At 43.8% G+C, this 11,056-nt stretch overlaps 2 protein-coding genes across 2 annotated transcripts in view; both read left to right on the forward strand.

The window, feature by feature from the left end:
* The first annotated feature begins 2,924 nt into the window (after positions 1-2,924).
* arf3a (ADP-ribosylation factor 3a) lies at positions 2,925-6,544 on the forward strand. The gene is made up of 5 exons (XM_058085503.2): positions 2,925-3,308; positions 4,171-4,353; positions 4,419-4,529; positions 5,108-5,232; positions 5,305-6,544. Exons 2-5 carry the CDS (start codon positions 4,206-4,208, stop codon positions 5,464-5,466), a joined length of 546 nt encoding a protein of 181 aa, XP_057941486.1. The 5' UTR covers positions 2,925-3,308; positions 4,171-4,205; the 3' UTR covers positions 5,467-6,544.
* A 4,150-nt stretch (positions 6,545-10,694) lies between these two features.
* Positions 10,695-11,056, forward strand: part of erbb3b (erb-b2 receptor tyrosine kinase 3b) — an 11,667-nt gene continuing 11,305 nt past the window's right edge. Inside the window, exon 1 of the mRNA XM_078798058.1 lies at positions 10,695-10,834. Within this exon, the coding sequence (XP_078654184.1) occupies positions 10,756-10,834 (79 nt within the window). The 5' untranslated portion in view covers positions 10,695-10,755. The remainder of the gene's footprint in view (positions 10,835-11,056) is intronic.

Below are 11,056 nucleotides of genomic sequence, written 5' to 3' on the forward strand. Positions count from 1 at the left end.
AGGCACATGTGCGACAGTCCACCATCCCAATCTTTGGGATTGTCATGCATGCCAGGAAACGCTAATGTCACCACTGGCCTGGCATTAAAGCCGCATCTTTCTTAATATACTGGTCGTCTGCACGGGAAACCTCTGCAGCCACTGGATTTAACGGCAATTAAGTATTGTTTGTACAGACTTGGGTAAATATCTCTTGACTTCCGAGGAATGAGAGAGCCGGTGCCGGAATGGATGGCTCGGTGATGGGAACAGAGACAGCGACCGGCACGGAATGATAAGGGCCGGGATATCTGCTTTGGATTTCTTCATCCTGAGCTGCTGAAACAGGGAATTTCCTGTCGCTGCTTCTGCCATGTGTCGGACGGAGTCAGGTGGAGGCTGCGGACTCGGACACGTTCATTCATAGCAGCACCAGCAGTGGCTCGGTAATTACAAACAGACGGCTTGAAATGAAAGAGAGGCGAGCAGAGAAAAGTTGGGAGGGATAAAAGTGAGCCGCTATGATTGACATGATGATTATACTGTATGTATAAAGTCAGGCGTTTTAGCGAGAGATGGATCCGTGTTATAGCGTGGGACGAAAGGACAAATGGGGGCACCGGGAAGGGATGACGATGTACCAATACAAGCCTCCAAACATCTGCTTCTCAACTTCCCTTTCGTTTTTAATGTGGGGACAAGGCCCGGGAAGGCGAGCGGCAGGGAAAACACAAGGAAGCAGCTACCCGGAACATCAAAGCACCTGCCCTGGACATGCGGGCCCTCATTAGTTCAGCTAGCAGAACCAACCAGACTTGTGATTGTGTTTGCTGGGGTGCGTGCTGGCAGACACATCAGAGGGAAGCCTCCTTTAAGTCATAACTCTCCACCCCACCTTCGCCGCCGCCCCGGCTCGCCGTAACCCCCTTGTAACCCTTGCCAGAAATCTCAGTTCACAGAAAACCCAGCCGTGCTTGCCTGGTTTGCAGCTGCAAACATCTGCTCGCCGCTTTGTTCCTCTGCCTTCCGCCGCTGGATTGATAAACCCGTTTAGCATTTATCATAGGTAGATTGATGAACCCGTTTATCGTTTATCAATCCACATCAAGTGTCACGGAAACCACTGGGATTGGCTCTCGAAAGGCTCGTATATGAATGAGTGAAGTCAAATTGGACTCGGTTTTCATCCATTTTCTACGGTAAACCACTTCACTCATTGGTGACCCGGAACCGATCCAGGCTGACTTTGGGTGAGAGGTGGAATACACCTTGGATTGGTCGTCAGCGAATCACATCCAGACCAAAAAAAACGTTCACACCGGGACAAAACGTATTCACACACAGGATTCATACCCGGTTCTCTGGACTGCAAGGCCTGCAAGACCTCTAAAACCACCATTACTAATTACCAGCTTGCTTCCTTGGTATACCAAGGTCCTGTATCTCATCAATAAAGTCCTTTTTCCACTATTCAGCCACTATCGTCCACACCAGCCTGCAGATATTTGGTACTGAAACTAAAGTTTTTCAGGTTTTCAAAGTGCGGATTTGGAGAAAAATCTGATTATGTATTTTGGGTATGGACGCCATTAACCTGAGTTTTACGTTTCCCAGCGTCACTACCTGCCACAACGTTGAGGGGACAACTGTTAAGAACATATGAATATGTTATCTTGTACCGACAAGGAAAACATGCTAACGCTGATGCTGTCAGTCGTCTTCCACTTAAAGGAACACCGTGGTGTCGCATGTCAACAATGGGATAGCTTAAGCTAAAGTAGTTGTCATGTTCTTGCACTTCCACTCCCCTAGATGGCACTAAGGTGTTAGACATCCGTGAAGTATGTAAAGCCACCCATACGAGAGATAAGGTTCTCTCTCGAGAGATAAGGTCTACGCTGGTAGCGGGTCTATGCTGTTTTTTTCCAGCCGGGTATGCTGCAGTATGTGAAGTCAAGACGTTTCAGTAATGTTTCAAATCATCAAAATACTGCAAGATACTGCAAGTATTACATGTTCTAATCAGTGTACTTGTTAATGCATGATCACAGCATGTTTATGCAACGTTTCTTTTTAGAGGGCTTCATAGTCGAAATATGTGTTTCCCAATGACAGCATTGTAAGCTAGCTCAAATTAACTTAACACAGAAAAGGGAAAAACAATATGTGATCACGTACAACATTATTGTGAACTGCACTTAACTTAATTAACACGTACACTGATGATAACATGTAATAGTCGCAGTATCTTGGCGTATTTTGATGATTTCAAACACTATTCAGACTTCTTATTGAGGAGCATTGAGGAGCTACACGTACTTATGCTAGTTCTGTCAACAGCAGCGACAACACTTCCGATGTCCGCTCTCCTTGGGATGGCCGTGTCTTCCAGCACAAGACGTGTGATCCAGTCCTCAGCTAAAAAAAACGCTGACGGCAAACAAGCATCTTGTTGAGTCTTTGTAGCGAAATGGAGGGCTAGGTATCCACTCTTCTGTCTGTAAATGACACTAGCGAGGTGTCGTGTTGGTCTGTGAGACAAAAATGTTTTTTCATGTTAGCTGTTACAATAATAATATCGCCGTAGCTTGGTTAATATACAAGTCAGTTATGTTAATAGGGCAATGTTGCTGTTTTTTATTAGTTTTTTTGTGAGAGCTTTAGCATTAAAATAGGTAACACCCGCTGCTAGCTAGCTGAAGCTAAACAAGCTAAACTTGTTTTCTCGTACTAGAATGCACCAAAAAAGGGAAATAAATGTGTTCATGTTTCACATAAGGATTTAGAATGATGGGTAATATTCCCAAAAAGTGCAGTTCCCCTTTAAGACTTTGTGTTTTCTAGTTATCAGTGATTAATTAATCCTTTCCAGGCTTGTATAACTGAAGGTAGTCATTGTGTTTTGTACATAAGTACAGATATCATAGTACTATATATGTACTATATCTTTTGGGGGCTCTGGAAAAACTTGTAATAGAAGTACAAAAGATGGGAGGGGTAACACAAGCGTCCTGTTACAGTCAGCACTTTACTTATTCATTAAGACGATTCCTGTGTTAATTATTCAAGCCTTTAATTAGTTTCCCGATGCTGCTGCATTCAAATAAAGACTAAATGAAAGCAGTCAAAGCCAGATTAATATGTAGTGTTGGTGCGTTACTTCATAAAGGAACACTTTAATTGTAATTGTAGCTCTAGTGCAGTGGAGGAGTTGATTCATTTGTACTTTTTAACCAAAATATCACGAGATTCTGCGCCCGTGTCCTCGCGAGACTTCCACCCCAGCGTCTCTCCCGCATCAAGCTGGTAGCCTGGCGGTCCGTTGACGGGTAAGTGTGAATGAAATGATAACGGAGCCGAACCCGGGAGTTATTCCTGCCGTTAACAACCGCGTCTCGGTCGGGACGGACGAAGGACGTTAGCTTTTTTTTTTCTCTCTTTTGCTAAATACGCGACCGTTAATCGACGCTAGCAAGCTAGTCGTGACAACGAGGCTTTTAGCGGACGTAACGCGGGGTTGTGCTTTTTTTCTCATTTCAATAACCGGCACACTTTTATCACCTTATGTTATTATTTAATTAGGTAATAAAGAACCTAGTGTCTACTTCTTCGTCTTCTTGTGTCAACAGAACAGTTGCTACATCACTAGACACTTCATTAGGTACACCCGGTGTCATGTACTGCAGCAAAATGAATGCAGCAGTGCTGTAATGAAGCATAGTATAATTAGCATTATGATGCTACTTAATGTGTTTAAAATACCTTTCTTACCTGCCACAATGGCAGTAGTCTTTAGTGTTGATGTTGAATTACTGGCTGCTCAAATGCTTCCATTACATCTGTATTAGTAGTAGTAGTAATAGTAGTTTAGTAATATGTTTAAATAGCTATATTAGCTAATGATATAACTTTGGCAGAAGATCCGTTGCAAAAAAAAAAAGACAGCATCCTACTCTTGCATTCGTGCATTCATGCATTCATGCACATGAAATCTCATCTACGTGAAGCGTATGCATCATGGTGGCCTTCCAAGGTGTGATGTGCTTCCAGTGTAACAAGGTAATAATATCCCTAGCCTTTGAAGAGCCGCCGTATCACAAGCACTTGTTTTCCCGCGCCGTCTAGCCGTACTAAAATGTGGTCCACAGTTGCAGCCGTGTGTGGTGAAATGTTTTGTTTTTTTTAACACAGTTTTGTTGCAGTCGAGAAGTCCGCAGTCGGTCGTCATGGGCAACATCTTTGGAAACCTGCTGAAGAGCCTGATAGGCAAAAAGGAGATGAGGATCCTCATGGTGGGGCTGGACGCCGCGGGGAAAACCACTATTCTCTATAAGCTGAAGCTGGGAGAGATCGTCACCACCATCCCCACCATTGGTGAGTCGGACGGACAACAACGACGCTCAGTGCGGAATCCAACCTCTTCCTTTCTCCTTCTTCAGGTTTCAACGTTGAGACAGTGGAATACAAGAACATCAGCTTCACCGTGTGGGATGTAGGCGGCCAGGACAAGATTCGGCCCTTGTGGAGGCACTACTTCCAAAACACTCAGGGTGAGCCAGAGTCGGCCATGTTGGATAGAATCAGATCATATCTGATGTGCATTTGAATATTGACATAAGTATTATAGACATAAGTATTAGCCACTAGTGGAAATGAATAATGAGCGTTTAGTTCTGTGGTTCAGTGAAATCTGATATTCATTTACGTTACTAGACGGCAAGCTCATTGGGAGTGACCAGGATGGATAGGATCAGGAAGGAGTACATCAGAGGGACATTACATGTTAGAGACCTTGGAGATAAAGTCAGTTATCGGTGAATATACACATGCCCATAATGCAACTGACCTTTGCAATACATCTTATTAAAGTCATTAAGGCGAAAATATCATCGTGTATTTCCAGTATATGAATAATTCAGTGGCGTACAGGACATTTCAGTGAACGATGCATGTTTACAATGTCATCAGTATTAAGAACGTTCCTGTTCATATGGTGACAGTTTGACCCTGGAACAGATGATTGGATTTTCATGACTTTCTATGGGAAATATTTTTTGTGTACATTAAACGTTCCACTGTATCCCTTAGCATCGTGTTAACCAAGACAGCGGTTCGCTGGTCTCCGCAGGTCTGATTTTCGTGGTGGACAGCAATGACCGTGAGCGTGTGAATGAAGCCCGCGAGGAACTCATGAGGATGCTGGCTGAGGATGAGCTGCGGGATGCCGTTCTTCTTGTCTTTGCCAACAAGCAGGTATCGTTTTGTGTGTCTTCTGTTTATGTCCATTTTTACATCAGCCAAGGAAATGCGGCCATTTTTCCTCAGGACCTGCCCAATGCCATGAACGCGGCAGAGATCACCGACAAACTGGGCCTGCACTCCTTGCGCCATCGCCACTGGTACATCCAAGCCACCTGCGCCACCAGCGGGGACGGCCTCTACGAGGGCTTGGACTGGCTGGCCAATCAGCTGAAGAACAAAAAGTGAAAGAGCCCCCGGGTTGTTCTTCTTATGGATGCATACGTGGAGAGGAAGCGCTGAAGGCCCCTTGCAGTTGACTCAGTCCCCCCCCCACCACCTCCTCCCCTCAAAAACCTCTCATATTCTTTTACTGCATTATTTATTGCTTTGTTTGGATCTACGGGGACAGTTTTTAATCATGTGACCTAAGTACCTTGCATTCGATACACTGGATACATAATTATGGGGATGAACCATGTTTATGATATAAAGTTACTGTACAGGAATACAGACCTGATCTAAATCTTAAGACCAGTTGAAAAATAGATAGAATTGACCTTTTGCACATTTGGATCTTAATGAGGTTTTAAGTAGAGCTGCAATACGCAAAAGATTAAAGGGGGAGTATGACAAAAAACACATTGAAAAATGAATTTATTGAAAAGAACAATTGAAGTGAAATAGATGTTTGTCAGCTCATCAAAAGTCTAAGCCTATCACTCCAAAAATTACTACAAATTCTCAGTACCACCCAGTAAGGCGTAGCTCTAACGTTCTTGTTAATTACTTTAACAAAGGGATCTGGGCATGCTTGATGAGTGTTCCCAGGAGGCTATTAGGAACGTTGCTCCAAGTGGTGAAGATGGCTTCACCAAGGAAGTGATGGCCATTTTTATAAACTTCCCTTAGCATCCATCCCCAAAGGTTCTCTATGGGATTTAAACCAGGGGAACATGTGGGATGGTCCAAAAGAGTGATGCCATACCCCCTGAAGAAGTCCTCGGTCAAGCCAGGATCTGCAACATCTGCCCATAACCTGTCGCCGTTTGACGACCCTGCACCAACAGAAGCTCCAGTATTCCTCTGAATGAAAAAGCACCCCTGATCATGATGGACACTCCCTGAGAAAACATCTCAGATGGGATCTCCTCGTCATGCCGTAACATTGGAAGCCATCTGGACCGCCAAGGTTACATTTTTTCTCATCAGAGAATGAAACTTTTTTCCACCTTTCAATGTCCCATGTTTGATGCTCCGTGGTCAAAGGTCAAATCGTTTTTTTTTTTGGGAACCTTTTTCCCGCAGAAGGTCATTTCTGAATGTTTTTTTTGCCCCCCCCCCCCCCCCCCCCTTCCGCTTTTGCATATTGTAGCTCTACTTCAAACCTGACTAAGTTCTTAATGTGCAAATTGTATAATCTAGTCTTTTTTCAACTGGTCTTAAGATCTTGATCAGGTCTACATGTATATATTATGTGTTCAAGGTCTAAACGTGGTTGCAGAGTGATATTACTTAGCTGTACTTTCCCTTCCGTACTGTAAAAAAATGTCATCATAGTAAAGCGGGAGTAACCCGCTTATATCAGAGTACTATCAACTTGCGAAGGTCACATATTTATTATTTGTCAAAAGCCATGTTATACTGAATGATGTATAGGACATATTTTGTTTTGTTGAAAGTGTCTATTTAGATTTTTTTTTACAATAGAAATAGTTTATTAAATAATAGTAATTTAATTCCAGACATAGTTTACTTTTATTTATCCTGCTTAAGTCCAACATTTAAAGTCTGATAGGGTCGACTCCCATTGAGCCCCCACGCTTCTCATCCTGCATGCTAATACACCAACTGGTGATCCTATGAGGGCGATGACATGCGGCCCACGGACGTACCGCAGGCCGCATGTTGCTATCACCAGCGTAGCCATCGATGAGGGAGAGAAGTCTTTGTGTTTTGGAATGTGTGCTTTTCAAGCCGACTGCATTGGATCTGACACAATCAGTAATATCCCACAATGCAGTTGTTGCTTGAACATCCTGATCTCTCTTACCTGTGGTACCCTCATGCACAAAATAACACATTACACTTGTACAAATATTGATTTTCCAACGGATGGAGTAGTTAAGTGTTCGTTTGTTAACCTGGCATCCGTCTTTGAGAATGTTGGCATTGCATTGTTTTCAGAAAAGGAGGCAAGGGAATGCTTGAAAAGGCATGTTAATACTGTACAAGTTGTGTAATAAAATGAATCCTATATCCTATTTATGACTCCTTGTTGGTTGAAACCAATGCTGTATATTCCAAAAATATGTTCGGTGAAATATTCCATCGCAGGAGTGCAACTACAGTACTGACTTTGTGACTCCAGAGAAGGAAGGAACCTTGAAGGGGAGATGGATGTGTCCTTGTGGCCTTGCTCAGCTGTCATTAAGAGACCAGTTTGGCACAACCATAAAGTCTCCCCGTGGACCAGCTCCACCGCTTAGAGCCACTTGGTCTCATCAGAGGTGTCTCCAGGGGTGTGACAGCAGTATGTGAGGCAGAGCCGCTCCCAGGGCTACCGGCTCTGCGGCCCCCTGCAGGACGGCGACAATAGTAGCCCCCGGGGCAGATGCCATAGCTGGGATTCCCACCCGTAACCGGGACGCCTTCGCCCAGGGCACAGACACACTGGCAGCAGCGCCACAATCAATTCATCAATCTCGAAAGGGAGCCATAGCCGCAAAAGGCCACAGCAGTCACCCCCCCCCGGCTCGCCTGAGAAGGGGCCACCGGGGACGATGCTGTGATGAGCGTACTTGGTATGGGATCACTTCATTTAGAACACAATAAAAACATGGAAGTGTAAGACTTTTTTTTCAATTTGGCCTTATAATAATATACTATAAATAAATCTAATAAAAAATAAACAATTTTCAAAATGACAATTGAGTTTTAACCTGAGAATTTGAGAAGGAATCAGCAGCTCCCATCTTCAGGCTCTGTCTCCTCCTGCTGGACGACAAGCACTTTGAGTTTAGTCTTTGGTTTCTATGGCAATGGAGGGCAAAGTATTGAACAAAATTAGCCAGAATATATATTTAATACACACACTACATATTATTGGAACAGTTCACCTGGAATATATGATAATGTCTATTTCATCAAAGTTTTGTCAAAGTGTCCTGCAATCTGCAGCACTTTAAACATCACACCACATCAAATCATGAAATTAAATATTACAGTGATAGGACCCCAAGATGCAGAAAAGTACACAATGGGAGTAAAACAATGTTTAATAAAGTAAAAAAGTGTCACAACCAGGACCAAAATATAGACCACAACTCAAACAAAGGGCCCAAAAATGAGCATCATAGGTGCCCTTGAAGAAGGTCATGGCCCTGATTGGCTGCAGGTGCGCCTGACAGCCCCGCCTCTGCTGGTCTGAGCTTCCCAACTCCAGCCACCAATCATCACAAGATACGAACAATAGGATCCACAAACGGACCAGAAAGGACAAGAAGGTCGACTCCAACGTAGGGAGGAAGGAGTCAGGCGAGGAACCAAAGACCACCTGGCAAAGAGTAGTCCAAACAGCACTGCATCAGTAGTCCCGGGATAATTGGCGGCAGGTAATTGGCTCTCCTGCCACTCAGACAGCAGATGACGACACGGCCTGCAGCTTTCATCCTGCAGTTAGAACTACTTATTGTCACAAATGTTATTATAGTTGGCTATTTTCATCTATTCTTATTCTAACTTTTGTCCGCTAACTTCTCCTCTGTTTCGTATCCAAATGTTCCACTCACTCGGGAAGACGTTCCTACCTATTCAGGCTTTTCAAAATATCATGATATATTTTCTGTGAGAATCTTCCATTTAAATTTAAATGGTGCCCTCTGGTGGTGGAAGGTCACTTACCATTTTCTTTTACTGAATCTTTGTGGAATTGGGGGGCTGCACGGTGGTCGAGTGGTTAGCGCGTAGACCTCACAGCTATAAATTTATTTTTATTCTACGGTTTAGCATTTTTTCACAGGATTTCAGCCATTTTAAATAAGAAAGAACACCTTCCTTTAAACCATGCAGACTTTTATTACCCTGACTTTTAAAGGCATCGGAATCAAGAATCGAGCTTTGTCTTGTCTTCACCGACAACAAGTTTCAAGTGAAATAAGAAGTGCTGGGCAGTGACAAAAGCTTTCTGCTATGATCAACAGATCAGACAATCCACAGCAGGAAATAATTGCATCATCAGCATAGAAATATAAATTAGCATTAGTACATTAATACCTAGGTTGTTGATTTAGATAATGAATGAGAGGGGGCCTAGTGCAGAGCCCTGAGGCACTGTGATTGGCTTGGGATCGTGAGGGGTGCTGGAGCCTATCCCAGCTGTCTTCGGGCGAGAGGCAGGGTCCACATTGGACTGGTGGCCAGCCAATCCCAGGGCACATATAGACAAACAACCATTCACACTCACATTCATACCTATGGACAATTTGGAGTGGCTAATTAACCTAGCATGTTTTTGGAATGTGGGAGGAAACCCGGAGTACCCGGAGAAAACCCACGCATGCACGGGGAGAACATGCAAACTCCACACAGAGATGGCCGAGGGTGGAATTGAACCCTGGTGTCCTAGCTGTGAGGTCTGCGCGCTAACCACTCGACCGCCGTGCAGCCCTCCCCCCAAAATATCCAATTTAAAAATCTTGAGGTGGAGTGAATGTGAGCGAAATGATGAAACGTCCATTGAAAAGGTCTGCATGGTTCCTCCACGTTCCTCACGTTCATCCATGAGCGAGCAGCTTCGCGGTCATGTTGAGGAATGTTGCCCACTTGGAGACCATGGTCACAAATTAAGGCTGTTTTGGGGGCAGAAGGTTCCTCCACCATGTGACAATGTGAGCATTATGGGCGGCTGCTCCCTGCCCATCAAAGGAGTGATTAAGCAGGCAGAAAGGGGACAAAGATGCTCTTCACGGCGGGAACAGTGCAGCCACTCACGGCAGAGCGCCGCTGCTTAGACATACGCAGGAACGCCATGAAACACATCTGGCAATAAAGGGCTGCATGGCATTCATGTTGATGGCTTTACTTTCAAATGCTCATCTAGATTCTTTTTTTTTGTAATGTTCATAAAATACACACAAATAAATAAAATAAACACTAACTCTGCGTCACATTTTGCTACAAAAAGTATTTTTTTTCAGTTTATGCAAATGTAGTGAAACAGCTGTGACCTTTGTTCATGGAATCAATAAATACAAATAAAACCAGACGGACCAGCTTCTGATTGGTGGAAAAACTTGTTGCCTGGCCAATGACAGAGCCTCCTCGGGGAGGGACGTCCCGCTCAAAATAAAGTACCACCAGTTGGCTGTTTTCATCTGCTGTTACAAATAATGGCTGCCACTCCTTTTCCTCTGTGATTGCGGCAGTCAGAGTCAAGTACGGACGTTTGATGATTTTTATTTTTATTTTTGGGGGGGGGGGGACCGCCTGGACCTCATGTGATATGGTGACATTTGAGTGAATACATTAACCGTCAACATGAACCAATGGCTGCTCCTTTCGGCGTCTGTGGTATTGTTGTGGAATTTGCATGCAACATTATCACAAACACACGAAGGTAAGTTATACATTCATATTCTTATCTTTTATATCAAATGAATGACCTCCTCTTTTATTTTTTTATGACTACTTTGTCTGCCCTCAATGTTAACCAAGCCTGTTAATGACGTTTTACAACCAAGTCTTTCTAAATTGTTACCGATAAATGGAAGCAATATAAGACGCTTTTAGCATCTTATTGCTGTTTGCTGTCTACTTGATTATTGGTTGGTTGTTATTT

The sequence above is a fragment of the Doryrhamphus excisus genome, linkage group LG17 (genome assembly GCF_037039965.1).
Source record: "Doryrhamphus excisus strain RoL-2023G ecotype Guam linkage group LG17, RoL_Dexc_Guam_v1.1, whole genome shotgun sequence".
Classification (NCBI taxonomy): Eukaryota; Metazoa; Chordata; class Actinopteri; order Syngnathiformes; family Syngnathidae; genus Doryrhamphus; species Doryrhamphus excisus.

Excerpts from the sequence above, each read along its gene's own strand:
- arf3a (XM_058085503.2), top strand. The coding sequence starts at position 4,206 with ATGGGCAACATCTTTGGAAACCTGCTGAAGAGCCTGATAGGCAAAAAG. Across the intron at positions 4,530-5,107 it reads CTACTTCCAAAACACTCAGG|GTCTGATTTTCGTGGTGGAC; the intron begins GTGAGCCAGAGT and ends TGGTCTCCGCAG. Across the intron at positions 5,233-5,304 it reads TTGTCTTTGCCAACAAGCAG|GACCTGCCCAATGCCATGAA; the intron begins GTATCGTTTTGT and ends ATTTTTCCTCAG.